Source organism: Nicotiana tabacum, chromosome 11 (genome assembly GCF_000715075.1).
Source record: "Nicotiana tabacum cultivar K326 chromosome 11, ASM71507v2, whole genome shotgun sequence".
Classification (NCBI taxonomy): domain Eukaryota; kingdom Viridiplantae; phylum Streptophyta; class Magnoliopsida; order Solanales; family Solanaceae; genus Nicotiana; species Nicotiana tabacum.
In genome coordinates this window covers 100043148-100057380 of record NC_134090.1, presented here as the reverse complement: position 1 = coordinate 100057380, position 14233 = coordinate 100043148, and the positions used below count along the sequence as shown (strand labels likewise).

Sequence of the window (14233 nt, the reverse complement as noted above, 5' to 3'; positions counted from 1 at the left end):
TGCTGACTAAAAGGAGAATTCAGTTTAGGGTTTAAAACCCTAATGCTGATTGCACGGAAAAACTCAGTTTAGGGTTTAAAACCCTAATGCTGGCTGAAAGGGAAAAGTTCAGTTTAAGGGTTTAAAACCCTAATGCTACCTAAAAGGAAAAAGTTCAGTTTAGGGTTTAAAACCCTAATGCTGACTAAAAGGAAAAAGTTCAGTTTAGGGTTTAAAACCCTAATGCTGATTGCATGGAAAAGCTCAGTTTAGGGTTTAAAACCCTAATGCTGGCTGAAAGGGAAAAGTTAAGTTTAGGGTTTAAAACCCTAATGCTGACTAAAAGGAAAAAGTTCAGTTTAGGGTTTAAAACCCTAATGCTGACTAAAAGAAAAATTCAGTTTAGGGTTTAAAACCCTAATGCTGATTGCATGGAAAAGCTCAGTTTAGGGTTTTAAAACCCTAATGCTGGCTGAAAGGGAAAAGTTCAGTTTAGGGTTTAAAACCCTAATGCTGACTAAAAGGAAAAAGTTCAGTTTAGGGTTTAAAACCCTAATGCTGACTAAAAGGAAAATTCAGTTTAGGGTTTAAAACCCTAATGCTGATTGCATGGAAAAGCTCAGTTTAGGGTTTAAAACCCTAATGCTGGCTGAAATGGAAAAGTTCAGTTTAGGGTTTAAAACCCTAATGCTGACCAAAAGGAAAAAGTTCAGTTTAGGGTTTAAAACCCTAATGCTGACTAAAAGGAAAATTCAGTTTAGGGTTTAAAACCCTAATGCTGACTAAAAGGAAAATTCAGTTTAGGGTTTAAAACCCTAATGCTGATTAAAAGGAAAATTCAGTTTAGGGTTTAAAACCCTAATGCTGATTTCATGGAAAAGCTCAGTTTAGGGTTTAAAACCCTAATGCTGGCTGAAAGGAAAAAGTTCACTTTAGGGTTTAAAACCCTAATGCTGACTAAAAGGAAAATTCAGTTTAGGGTTTAAAACCCTAATGCTGATCGGCTGGGGATAAAGTTCGAGAATACTACATGATCTATTTTTTTTGAGTTTTCTTGTTTTAATAGAAGATAAAAGGGAGTTTTGCGGGAACTTACCTTTTGAGTGAATTCTTTATTGTCAAAATGTTTCTTGTACCCGTGTACCTTCATCTTTGGGCGACACCTGCTTCTTGCACGGTTGTCTTGGATTATACCTGTTTCAACTTTTCAGACAAAGAACAATTGTTAGTTCGGAAATGACGGTCGGTTCGGTGACCTTGATCGTTCCCAATTGCTTTGTTGCGTCTCTATTTCTGTTGCGAAGTCCCGCCACTGATTTGATTCGAATGGCGAAACCTTTAGACTGCTCAGGCTGGTATTTCCGGATTCTGTGATGACTTGCTTCGTTAGGCTCTTTTTTTTTTTTTTTTGTGTGTCCCGTTTTGCTTGGAGGTTCTCAACGGGGATTTTATTGGAGGTATTTTGTGGGAATTTGTACAAAAAAGGAAGCTCTGTGGGGAATATTTACAAAGTGGATTCTTTGTGTGGATTTTTGTACAATGGGGCATGCTGGGGATTTATTTCAAAGCGGGATTTCTAGGATTTGTTGGGGTAAGCTTGCTGGGGAATTTTTACAAAAGGACTCGCTGGGATGTGCTGGGGAGATTCCCTTTTGTTTTATTATTTTTTTTTTGTATATTGGGGAGACTCTGTGGGAGATTGTACAATAGAGACTCCATAAAAATATAAGTTCTGTTACTTCCTCTTTTTCCTTTTATATGACAGTGTTTGTTTGGAAACATAACCAAAGTACCCTTTGTGTCTTTTGGTCTACAACATGCCATGTCATTCCTGTAAGAGATTCTCATTTAGGTTCGCAAGCTGGCCAAGAAACCACTGTTCCAAAAAAATAGGACATCATTTAGGGTAAAAAGATATACTAAAATTAAAGAGTTTCTAGATGTAGAAATCTAGAAAGGTGGGAATGGATAAAAACGGAAGTGTCATATTAAATATAATGGAGGGAGTATGTGTAGAATACACCTTAGAAATGCGAAGTCATAGGTAGTTGGTATCTGACCTTGTGTAAATGGGGATATCCTAATTACTGCACTCTTGTTGCCAGCACGCGAACCTCTCTACTGCAAGTAATAGAATATTTTATCAATTTCTTCTCTGAGTATACAGGAAATGTAATTTTTCTTTGTTGACTTGTACAAATAAACAGCAATGCAGATCGTGTTAGCTGGTGGGAGCTGATGGTACTGGTATCGCATGCGCACCCATCAGTTGCTACCATGGCTAGAACCCTTCTTTCAGGAGCAACCATTGTGTATAATGGTAACCCCCTGAATGATCTTTCGCTGAATGCCTTCCTCGACAAGTTCATGGAAAAGAAACCAAAACAAAGCACTTGGCATGGTGCCTCCCAGATTGAACCAGCTAAGAAGGTTAGTTGTTATAGATAACAAAGGATATTTACCAATACCACTTTGATTCAGGCTTTAATTGATTTACTCCGTCATTGCTTGCACGTAAGTTTGACGTGATTATTTAATATCTCTTGTTTTATCACATTTATCTTGTTTTTCTTGCAGCTTGACATGCAAGGGCAGTTGATTGGGTCAGAAATTCTCTCCTTGGCTGAAACAGATGTACCCCCTGAGGATCTCGTCTTCCACAAATTCTACGTAAATAAGATGAAGTTGTCGAAGAAGCCTAAGAAGAAAAAGAAGAAGACGTCAGAGGATGAGGCTGCTGAGGAGTTTTTGACTGCGGATGGTAGCGATGTCGAAGATGAGATTGATGAAGAGGCTGCTGATGAGAGTGAAAATGAGGAAATCGACAGCATGTTAGAGTCCGGTGGGATTCCCTTGGAAGCCAACGGTGAATATGATTACAGTGATTTGGACGAGGTTGCTAACGAAGATGATGACGAGTTGCTTGGTGATAACAGCGATGATGAGATGAATGCTCTTCTGGAACATGATGGAGCTGACATTAATTCCGGCAGTGATGATGAAAATGATGCAGAAAAGGCAGATGAAGTTGATGAAGAGGATGTTGTACATCTAAGGAAAAAGAAAAGGAAGTCAGACAAGCGTGCCGGAAAATCCCCGTTTGCTAGCCTTGAAGACTATGAACATTTGCTTAACAAGGACAGCGCAGAAAAGCCCACTAAATCAAGAAAGAAGAGAAAGAGTTCAAATTAAGCATGCCCCTAGTTTACATTAAAGAGTTGCTGATTTTGATAGCCTATTATCACAGATTCTCCCGAGATAGGTGAAGGAACTCTTTATATACCCCATATTCTATTGCGAGGTGGAACTAGAGTTGAAGAAGAGAAAGCCAAATGAAACAGCACACAGTGTGATGGCAACAATACTCCAGACAATCCAATTCAGGGATATACCAAATGCAACAAACACTAACGACAATCTCGATTGAAATTTAGAAGAAGCAACACTGCCTAACGTATTGACAATAGATGAGCTTCAGACAAACAAGACCAAGTTTCTGATTTCCTAATCTGTTTTATCTCTTTCTTGCTCTCTTTCTATTTCTGTCAACTCTCTCTTTTTCTTTTCTATCCTCACAGTGTATGTATTTCTCTTCTGTCTGTATCTCTTTGTATGTATTTCAAGCTTTCTCTTTCAAAACTCCTCCCCGTGTGTGTATTTTTCTTTCCCCCTCTAATTCTGTATCTCCCCCCCACCTCAGTCAGATGTCTGCCCCTTTTATATGCCCTCCTTACCCCTTTTAACAGCCTGTTTTAAACTATCACCATACCCCTCCCATGTGCCTTCCATTTTCAGTTCCACCTTAGCTAATTAAGTATTAAACCCATCAATATTCCCTGGCAGACTTATCTTTCCTATTTTATTAACTAAAAGCAAGTATGGGCAGTAGAATATATCTGACAGCATATGCTGTCAAACCATTTTTAACTCAAAATCCCTTTTATGCAGGAAAACAGGCTGTGCACAAAGCACATGAGGTGCATCAATGCACATGCTGTGCACGAGTGCACATGCCCTCCAATTCAGAGTTTAAACCAAACATCCCTTTTACATTACTGATCCAAATCAACAGCTATAAGTAAGCAAAACTGGTTCTTAATTGATTCAGGTAAAATGTTCAACAGAAGCAAATCGATTTACTTTGTTCAGACAGTTGAAACTAATTGACGACATATGTCGGCTCGACTATATTAGCATTAACATACACAATCGTAGCAAAAAATCAGACATTTAAACAGTATCGATACATGGTTCGAATTATACTGACTAAGCAGAAATGCACTCGAGGAGTCAACTAGTCAGTACAAACTTGAAATTCAAACCTATTTCACAACAAATACATATGCCTTATCAGAATATGAGGGGGGGATTCAGACGAACACAGAGGTTCAGGTAAAGTGGATAAACAAAAGTTGATAAAATTAAAACAAAATATGAACAGACTTTTAAAACAAATCACACGGACTAAAACAAGTAAAGGAAAGAAAGCAGACTCACCTTAAAACTTGAAAAGTCAAAAGTTTGAACTCGGATTTGGACAGGCCTTTCTTAAGGCTGAACGGACTTTAATCGAAGTGTTTCTCAGAAGAGAAACACTTCGATTAAGGTCCATTAGACCTTAATCTCTGTGGCTCAGACTGACATGGACCAGTGATGAAGAACTACAAAGTTCCGAAACTCAGATCTGGGATTCATGCTTCCCTGATCAGATTCGGACCAAACCAAGTATGGTTTGGTCACGAGGAGGGTCTGGGGAGTGTCTGGTGTGAAGCTGGGGTTGGTTGGTGTAAACCGAGTTTTGACTCGAATCTTCAAATGAAGATTCGAGGACCTAAGGGATGATTCGAACTAAGCGGTCAACAGGTCTATGTTCAGGGTGGTGAGGGGGTTCTATGGTGTTAAGGTGAAGGTCACCGGCGTTCATGCCGCCGGTTTTCATGGTGGGGGATACAGGGGCGGCTCTAGGGTTTGATGGGGATGAGGTTGAAGACGGAGGCTGGGGTGTCGGATGGGGGGGGGGGGGCAGGGTAAGGTTAAAGGGTTTATATATGGAATGGGTGGGTTGATCTCAGCCGTTGGATCAACTGAAATCAATGGCTTGGATCTGATGGTCTTAAGTGGAACGGTGTCGTTTTGAGGTAAAGGGTTTTGGGTTGGCCCGGGTGAAAACGGGTCGGGTTCCTTAGTGGGTTGTGGGGAAGTGATCTTGGCCGTTGATCAATCTGAGATCAACGGCCCAGATCACACTGGACTAAAACGGCGTCGTTTGGACGCCCTGGGTATCAGGTGGTCTGGACCGGGCAGGCCTGGGTTTGGGCTGTTTGTTTGGGCCAATTTTGTTAAAATTGGCCCAAGTCCGGAAGGGAAGGGCCCCCTTTTTTTCTCTTTTTTTTTTCTTTTTCTTTTATTATGAAAATACAAAACTAAGTAAAATCAAATTAAAAATAAACACCTAATACAACTATTTGCACACACATTAAAATAATTCAAAACAGGTAACATTAAACAAAACAAAATCACGGACAAAGATGCTTGTTTATGCTTTTCTATTTAAACCATGTTACGGTTCAAATTATGCATGACACGTACACATTTTTTGAATTTTGTTTTAATAAAGTAAATAAATAAAAACGGGCCAAAGTCACAAATAAATCAACAAAGTGCCGCAAGGAAATCCAAAAATTGTACAGCAGGACCAATTTTTATTCTTTTGGAGCGACTGTTGCGCAAAAAACAAAAATCACGTGCTCACAGCTGCCCCTCTTTATTCGGAAACACGAAGAGTTTTCGTGCAAAGATAAAGTGAGCGTGTACGAGCGATTTTTGCCTATGGACCACTCCGTATGAAGCATGTTTTTTGAAAGATCTGACCGAATCTTGCTTCAAAGATTTCCTACATATCCTGGGCTAAACAGGAATCAGGTCAATGTAGTTCGAGAAGTTTTGGTAGCTGGGACTACCATGGGATTGCAATGCTTGCCGCTACTGCTGTTGCTGTTGTCACTGCTGCTTCACTGACCGCCTTATTACAACCAAACGAAAATTGGAAACCGAACTAACTACTTATAAGCATGTCAGCTGCTAGTTACAAGATTCCTATCTATGATTCTTTTACGACTTGATCTTGGGTCTTAGCTGATTCTGCTTGTAGACTTCGATCTGAATCTTGATGCTTGCGAGTTGCGGCGACTCGTTTAAACTCTGGGATACTGAGTGAGACGTGATTGGCAGGGTTCAGGACCATAATCCAATGTTGGAGTCAATCCGCCTTCCATCTACTCCGATATCTCGGGACATCTTCTTTCTTTTTCTTCTTTTCTTCGTTGATTCCGAACTGGGACTCATCTCGTGGGTCATTTCGATCCATGTGGCTCGAGGTTAGACCTGCGGGAGAAAACAAACGAACGAAATTTTCTGCCCCAGTTTCACTAGGAAAATTTCGTTAATTATTCGCCAGGAAATTCATAAAATTGATGAAAGAGGATATGCATGCTCAGTTCAGGGTTGGAGCCCTAATACCGACTAGCTGGGGAAAGGTTCAGTTTAGGATTTAAAACCCCGACGCCGAACAAAGGAAGAATTCAGTTTAGGGTGGAAAAACCCTAATGCTGCCTAAAAGGAAAAAGTTCAGTTTAGGGTTTAAAACCCTAATGCTGACTAAAAGGAAAAAGTTCAGTTTAGGGTTTAAAACCCTAATGCTGACTAAAAGGAAAATTCAGTTTAGGGTTTAAAACCCTAATGCTGATTGCATGGAAAAGCTCAGTTTAGGGTTTAAAACCCTAATGCTGGCTGAAAGGGAAAAGTTCAGTTTAGGGTTTAAAACCCTAATGCTGACTAAAAGGAAAAAGTTCAGTTTAGGGTTTAAAACCCTAATGCTGACTAAAAGGAGAATTCAGTTTAGGGTTTAAAACCCTAATGCTGATTGCACGGAAAAACTCAGTTTAGGGTTTAAAACCCTAATGCTGGCTGAAAGGGAAAAGTTCAGTTTAAGGGTTTAAAACCCTAATGCTACCTAAAAGGAAAAAGTTCAGTTTAGGGTTTAAAACCCTAATGCTGACTAAAAGGAAAAAGTTCAGTTTAGGGTTTAAAACCCTAATGCTGATTGCATGGAAAAGCTCAGTTTAGGGTTTAAAACCCTAATGCTGGCTGAAAGGGAAAAGTTAAGTTTAGGGTTTAAAACCCTAATGCTGACTAAAAGGAAAAAGTTCAGTTTAGGGTTTAAAACCCTAATGCTGACTAAAAGAAAAATTCAGTTTAGGGTTTAAAACCCTAATGCTGATTGCATGGAAAAGCTCAGTTTAGGGTTTTAAAACCCTAATGCTGGCTGAAAGGGAAAAGTTCAGTTTAGGGTTTAAAACCCTAATGCTGACTAAAAGGAAAAAGTTCAGTTTAGGGTTTAAAACCCTAATGCTGACTAAAAGGAAAATTCAGTTTAGGGTTTAAAACCCTAATGCTGATTGCATGGAAAAGCTCAGTTTAGGGTTTAAAACCCTAATGCTGGCTGAAATGGAAAAGTTCAGTTTAGGGTTTAAAACCCTAATGCTGACCAAAAGGAAAAAGTTCAGTTTAGGGTTTAAAACCCTAATGCTGACTAAAAGGAAAATTCAGTTTAGGGTTTAAAACCCTAATGCTGACTAAAAGGAAAATTCAGTTTAGGGTTTAAAACCCTAATGCTGATTAAAAGGAAAATTCAGTTTAGGGTTTAAAACCCTAATGCTGATTTCATGGAAAAGCTCAGTTTAGGGTTTAAAACCCTAATGCTGGCTGAAAGGAAAAAGTTCACTTTAGGGTTTAAAACCCTAATGCTGACTAAAAGGAAAATTCAGTTTAGGGTTTAAAACCCTAATGCTGATCGGCTGGGGATAAAGTTCGAGAATACTACATGATCTATTTTTTTTGAGTTTTCTTGTTTTAATAGAAGATAAAAGGGAGTTTTGCGGGAACTTACCTTTTGAGTGAATTCTTTATTGTCAAAATGTTTCTTGTACCCGTGTACCTTCATCTTTGGGCGACACCTGCTTCTTGCACGGTTGTCTTGGATTATACCTGTTTCAACTTTTCAGACAAAGAACAATTGTTAGTTCGGAAATGACGGTCGGTTCGGTGACCTTGATCGTTCCCAATTGCTTTGTTGCGTCTCTATTTCTGTTGCGAAGTCCCGCCACTGATTTGATTCGAATGGCGAAACCTTTAGACTGCTCAGGCTGGTATTTCCGGATTCTGTGATGACTTGCTTCGTTAGGCTCTTTTTTTTTTTTTTTTTTTGTGTGTCCCGTTTTGCTTGGAGGTTCTCAACGGGGATTTTATTGGAGGTATTTTGTGGGAATTTGTACAAAAAGGAAGCTCTGTGGGGAATATTTACAAAGTGGATTCTTTGTGTGGATTTTTGTACAATGGGGCATGCTGGGGATTTATTTCAAAGCGGGATTTCTAGGATTTGTTGGGGTAAGCTTGCTGGGGAATTTTTACAAAAGGACTCGCTGGGATGTGCTGGGGAGATTCCCTTTTGTTTTATTATTATTTTTTTTGTATATTGGGGAGACTCTGTGGGAGATTGTACAATAGAGACTCCATAAAAATATAAGTTCTGTTACTTCCTCTTTTTCCTTTTATATGACAGTGTTTGTTTGGAAACATAACCAAAGTACCCTTTGTGTCTTTTGGTCTACAACATGCCATGTCATTCCTGTAAGAGATTCTCATTTAGGTTCGCAAGCTGGCCAAGAAACCACTGTTCCAAAAAAATAGGACATCATTTAGGGTAAAAAGATATACTAAAATTAAAGAGTTTCTAGATGTAGAAATCTAGAAAGGTGGGAATGGATAAAAACGGAAGTGTCATATTAAATATAATGGAGGGAGTATGTGTAGAATACACCTTAGAAATGCGAAGTCATAGGTAGTTGGTATCTGACCTTGTGTAAATGGGGATATCCTAATTACTGCACTCTTGTTGCCAGCACGCGAACCTCTCTACTGCAAGTAATAGAATATTTTATCAATTTCTTCTCTGAGTATACAGGAAATGTAATTTTTCTTTGTTGACTTGTACAAATAAACAGCAATGCAGATCGTGTTAGCTGGTGGGAGCTGATGGTACTGGTATCGCATGCGCACCCATCAGTTGCTACCATGGCTAGAACCCTTCTTTCAGGAGCAACCATTGTGTATAATGGTAACCCCCTGAATGATCTTTCGCTGAATGCCTTCCTCGACAAGTTCATGGAAAAGAAACCAAAACAAAGCACTTGGCATGGTGCCTCCCAGATTGAACCAGCTAAGAAGGTTAGTTGTTATAGATAACAAAGGATATTTACCAATACCACTTTGATTCAGGCTTTAATTGATTTACTCCGTCATTGCTTGCACGTAAGTTTGACGTGATTATTTAATATCTCTTGTTTTATCACATTTATCTTGTTTTTCTTGCAGCTTGACATGCAAGGGCAGTTGATTGGGTCAGAAATTCTCTCCTTGGCTGAAACAGATGTACCCCCTGAGGATCTCGTCTTCCACAAATTCTACGTAAATAAGATGAAGTTGTCGAAGAAGCCTAAGAAGAAAAAGAAGAAGACGTCAGAGGATGAGGCTGCTGAGGAGTTTTTGACTGCGGATGGTAGCGATGTCGAAGATGAGATTGATGAAGAGGCTGCTGATGAGAGTGAAAATGAGGAAATCGACAGCATGTTAGAGTCCGGTGGGATTCCCTTGGAAGCCAACGGTGAATATGATTACAGTGATTTGGACGAGGTTGCTAACGAAGATGATGACGAGTTGCTTGGTGATAACAGCGATGATGAGATGAATGCTCTTCTGGAACATGATGGAGCTGACATTAATTCCGGGCAGTGATGATGAAAATGATGTAGAAAAGGCAGATGAAGTTGATGAAGAGGATGTTGTACATCTAAGGAAAAAGAAAAGGAAGTCAGACAAGCGTGCCGGAAAATCCCCGTTTGCTAGCCTTGAAGACTATGAACATTTGCTTAACAAGGACAGCGCAGAAAAGCCCACTAAATCAAGAAAGAAGAGAAAGAGTTCAAATTAAGCATGCCCCTAGTTTACATTAAAGAGTTGCTGATTTTGATAGCCTATTATCACAGATTCTCCCGAGATAGGTGAAGGAACTCTTTATATACCCCATATTGTTGCCTCAATTTTTCCAGCACCTAATGTATTGTGTTGTAATCTTAAAAAGTTTAGCTGATAACTCCAACCAATTTATATCTTGTCGAATCTACTATTCCGACCAATTTAATTCCAATACACATTAGAAACAACAGAAATATTTTGCAAGTTTATTTACATTAGACAACTAATTGATCACATTTTATTTATTGTTCTATATTGACAAGGTTGTGATGTGCTGAAAACCTGAAATGCCGTAAATAGTTAGGGATTGATATTACTCGACCACACCTTGTAGTTTAAGATATGTAATTTTCACAAATATATTCCTCTGAACGTGAATTGGAGGTCGGAACCCAAGGAGAGCAATTGTTATTAAACTATTTACCCTTGTCTACCCACAAAAACAAAATTATTTACCCTTGTCTACCCATTTATTTTTCTACCCATAAACTATTTACATTTCCTACCCATAATAGGTTTTGTGGGGAAATTTTTCTTTATTCTCCATTTTTTTTGTGTTTCTATGCTTCTTTTCTTTTCTTTTTTCTTTTCTCCTTTTTTCCCTCGTTTTCTTCTTATTTTTTTTCTTTTTTCCTTTTCTAATTTTATTTAACTTATGTTTTTTATATTCTTTTTCTCTTCATAATCTAATTTCATTTACAGTTTTCACTATTTTTTTTATATATATTATTACTAAAGAAAAATCAAATTGTGTACCAATTAAATGTAGTTAATACAATCAAAAAAATATTAACTAACATATGATACCGGTATAGTATATAGCTATACCAACAGGGTATATAAGTGTACGCAAAGAGTTAAAAAAAAATTTAATTCAATTATTAAACTGAAATAATATCAGTTGTCAAAAAAAAAAATTAAAATTCTAAAAGGACCTAATTGTAAGAGTATACCATTACATCATATAGCATACTATAATTTTTTTTTTTTTTGCATTTTGAGTATGCCCCTCACGCTTGGGTAAAAGCTTAAAATAAATTAAAAGGGAAAAGACAAGTGAATTTACGGGTAATAAGTATACTATTATTGTATATTGTATACTATTACAGCATATTGTTACAGTATCTTGCATATTATTACAGTATACCATAACAATATATTGTATACTATAATAGTATACTGTTGCAGTATAACTATATACTCCTATACTATATTAGTATACTGTAGCGGTATACTATTTTGTAAACTATAATAGTATAGTGTTGCAGTATAGCTATATACTCCTACAACATATTGTATACCGTAGTGGTATATTGTAGCTGTGTTCTTCTTCGATTTTCAACTGAAAATTTCGATCTCAATCACCTCAAATCAGCTCCAAACGCTATCAAATTTCAGTATAAAATTCCAGAAGGTACTATAAGCAATATTTAACAGCACCCACTTTGAATCAACATTTTCATGTTAGGAAAGAATTTGGAGTACTTTCTAAATTTTATTTGAATGACTATATTGATGGTCTTCGTTGAGCAGAATCAACCAACTGCGTGTTGGTCCCCTCCTTCAATTTTGAATCATGATACACCATTGAAGCTCTCATTTCATAGTTGTAGACTTTTATACAAAGATTCAGAAGCTCTATTGATGAATGATTAATGGAAAAACGATGTTTGATGAGTTGCATTAGTTCATTTATTTGCAACTTAATTCTCTTTTCAATCATCCACAGGCACAGGCGGAGCTAGACTTTGCTTACTGGTTCAGCCGAGCCGAGTAACTTTTGTTCAAATTTTATATTTGTCTTGTGAAATTCATGGAATATATAGAAATGATTAATTTAAAACCCAATAATTTAAAAGAACTAAAATACTGAATCCATAAACTTCAAATTTTAACTTTGCCTCTGTCTACAAAAGTTTAGCGGCCATCTAGAGAATACATAAGTTGTTTGGAAAATCTTAAAAAAGAAAAAAATGAAGCTTGAGGTAATTTATTCCAAAAGGCAACATCCAACACCGTCACCCATAGGGCATCTCCAAGGGTGCACTATTTTTTACACCAAATTTAAATTTGGTGTAAAATTTAGTATATTTTTGCTCCAATGAAACACCAAATCTTGCACCATTATAGTGCATGGTGCAACACTATTCATCAACAGCAAATTTGATTTATTATTATTTTATTCATCTTTTCATTTTTTTGAACTTTTAATTTATCATTTATTGTGTATATAATTAATTTTATATTAAGATCTTTATAATTTTAATTTTATATCCTATTTTTTTGATATATTAATTTTTGTATATATTATATTTATATAAAATTATAATTTAATTTTATTATTATTATTATTATAATTATATAAAAAGAAATATAACCATTATTTAAAAATGAAAAAAGCAAATGTAAGATATCTAAGGTTGCTAAAATTAAAAGTAAATGTCACACCTCCTTTTTGCGCGCCCGCCCCGAGGGGTAGGATGCGCGGGTGGAGTTTTTCCAATTTAAGTGACAATATTCGAAATGAGATTATTTATTTAATTCAGAGTCGCCACTTGGGAAAGGTTTGGCTTTTGGTGTCTCAAGTCACCGGTTTATCTTGAATCCCAAATCGAGGAAATTTTCGACTTTTCCAAATGAAGTCTGCGAACCAGAAATTCTAAGTAAGGAATTCTGTTGACCCGAGGGAAGGTGTTAGGCACCCTCGAATCCCGTGGTTCTAGCACGGTCTCTTAAATTGTTATAATGGCTAAATATCTGATTTAAATACATGTTGTGTCTTATGTATTTTTATTAAGTTTAAACCGCTTTTATTATTATCATTTATTTTTATAGAATTGCAACGTCCTGAAATTGCATCTCAAACCACGTCACAGTCAATGCACCCGTAGTTGTTAACACATTTTGACTCCGTTGAGACTTGGATTTGGGTCACATCAATGCGCACCCGAATTTAAGAATATGATTTAATTAAGCCGCGCCTAAAGAGTCTAACACGTTATTATTTTTGAGAAGGCCATGAGATTCACTAAACGGCCTAGCCTGAATTCTAAATATTATGATTAGTTGTTGAGGGCCCCGCAGTTTGCATTTTTATTTGGCGAGGCTCGTCTCATTATTTTTTAAAGGATAAACCTATAGTGACTATACTTTATATTAAGTTCGTCTCTAAAATTAAAAGAAAAGGGACGTGCTAATATAAACTATATGCTTTTGCCTAATCCGGATTCTTATCAATTACTGATTAATTATTTACAAAGTGGAGGGATGTCATAACTTGTGAAACATACTTCAATTGGACAAAAAAAATTACGTTCGAGATTGACCCAATGTTATACTTGCGTCCTAACGTTCCTTGAATTGAATTTAACTAGACTTATTGAAGCTGAATTTAAGGGAATTAACCACTATGTCTCGTTACTTGCGGAGGCGTGAATGCGCTTCTATATGCTGCCTAGCGAGTTATGATAAAAGAAAAAACTAAAATGAACAAGGAACATTTGTGTAAGGTGAAAATATTCTATTCTATACATGTCATTCAGTTAAACGGAAATCCAGTCAAAAATCTATACTAATTCTCCATGCCTTCTATGTATTGTATCATTACATTTTGTACTAACAAACAACTATAAACTAAGATGCGAGAGGCTAAACTTGATTGAGTATTATCTAACTAATCTTTCATTACTGAATCACACTAATCAATTTATACAACTGAAGTCAATATATCACAAGCATTACAAAACAGATATCTAAATCTTCTTCAAGAACTCCTTTCATTTCATGCTTTTGAATTGTTACAGTTAACACCAAAGTTGGATTTGAAATGTGTACCTGGAAACACTGAAAATGCAAAGGAGAAGAAGAAAAAGATGGGGAAATCAGCAGCAGCAAGAAACAGAACTAGCAGTAGCAGCAGGGCAGAAATGCAGCAGCAACAGTAAGCAGAATAGCAACAGCAATCAGAACAGCACAACAGAAATGATTCTATTGCGAGGTGGAACTAGAGTTGAAGAAGAGAAAGCCAAATGAAACAGCACACAGTGTGATGGCAACAATACTCCAGACAATCCAATTCCGGGATATACCAAATGCAACAAACACTAACGACAATCTCGATTGAAATTTAGAAGAAGCAACACTGCCTAACGTATTGACAATA

At 37.0% G+C, this 14233-nt stretch overlaps 2 protein-coding genes across 2 annotated transcripts; both read left to right on the top strand.

Annotated features, from left to right (window-relative positions):
* Positions 1-2186: 2186 nt before the first annotated feature.
* Positions 2187-3618, top strand: LOC142166327 (protein SLOW WALKER 2-like; the record flags this gene model as incomplete). Its single annotated transcript, XM_075225317.1, is given in 2 exon segments — positions 2187-2409; positions 2557-3618. Coding segments are annotated over 2 exon segments (838 nt in total), but the record flags the coding sequence as incomplete, so codon positions are not given.
* A 5052-nt stretch (positions 3619-8670) lies between these two features.
* On the top strand, positions 8671-10120 carry LOC142166542 (protein SLOW WALKER 2-like). The gene is made up of 2 exons (XM_075225926.1): positions 8671-9264; positions 9412-10120. The coding sequence occupies exons 1-2, from the start codon at positions 9073-9075 to the stop codon at positions 9829-9831; spliced, it is 612 nt and encodes a 203-aa protein (XP_075082027.1). The 5' UTR covers positions 8671-9072; the 3' UTR covers positions 9832-10120.
* The last annotated feature ends 4113 nt before the right edge of the window (positions 10121-14233 follow it).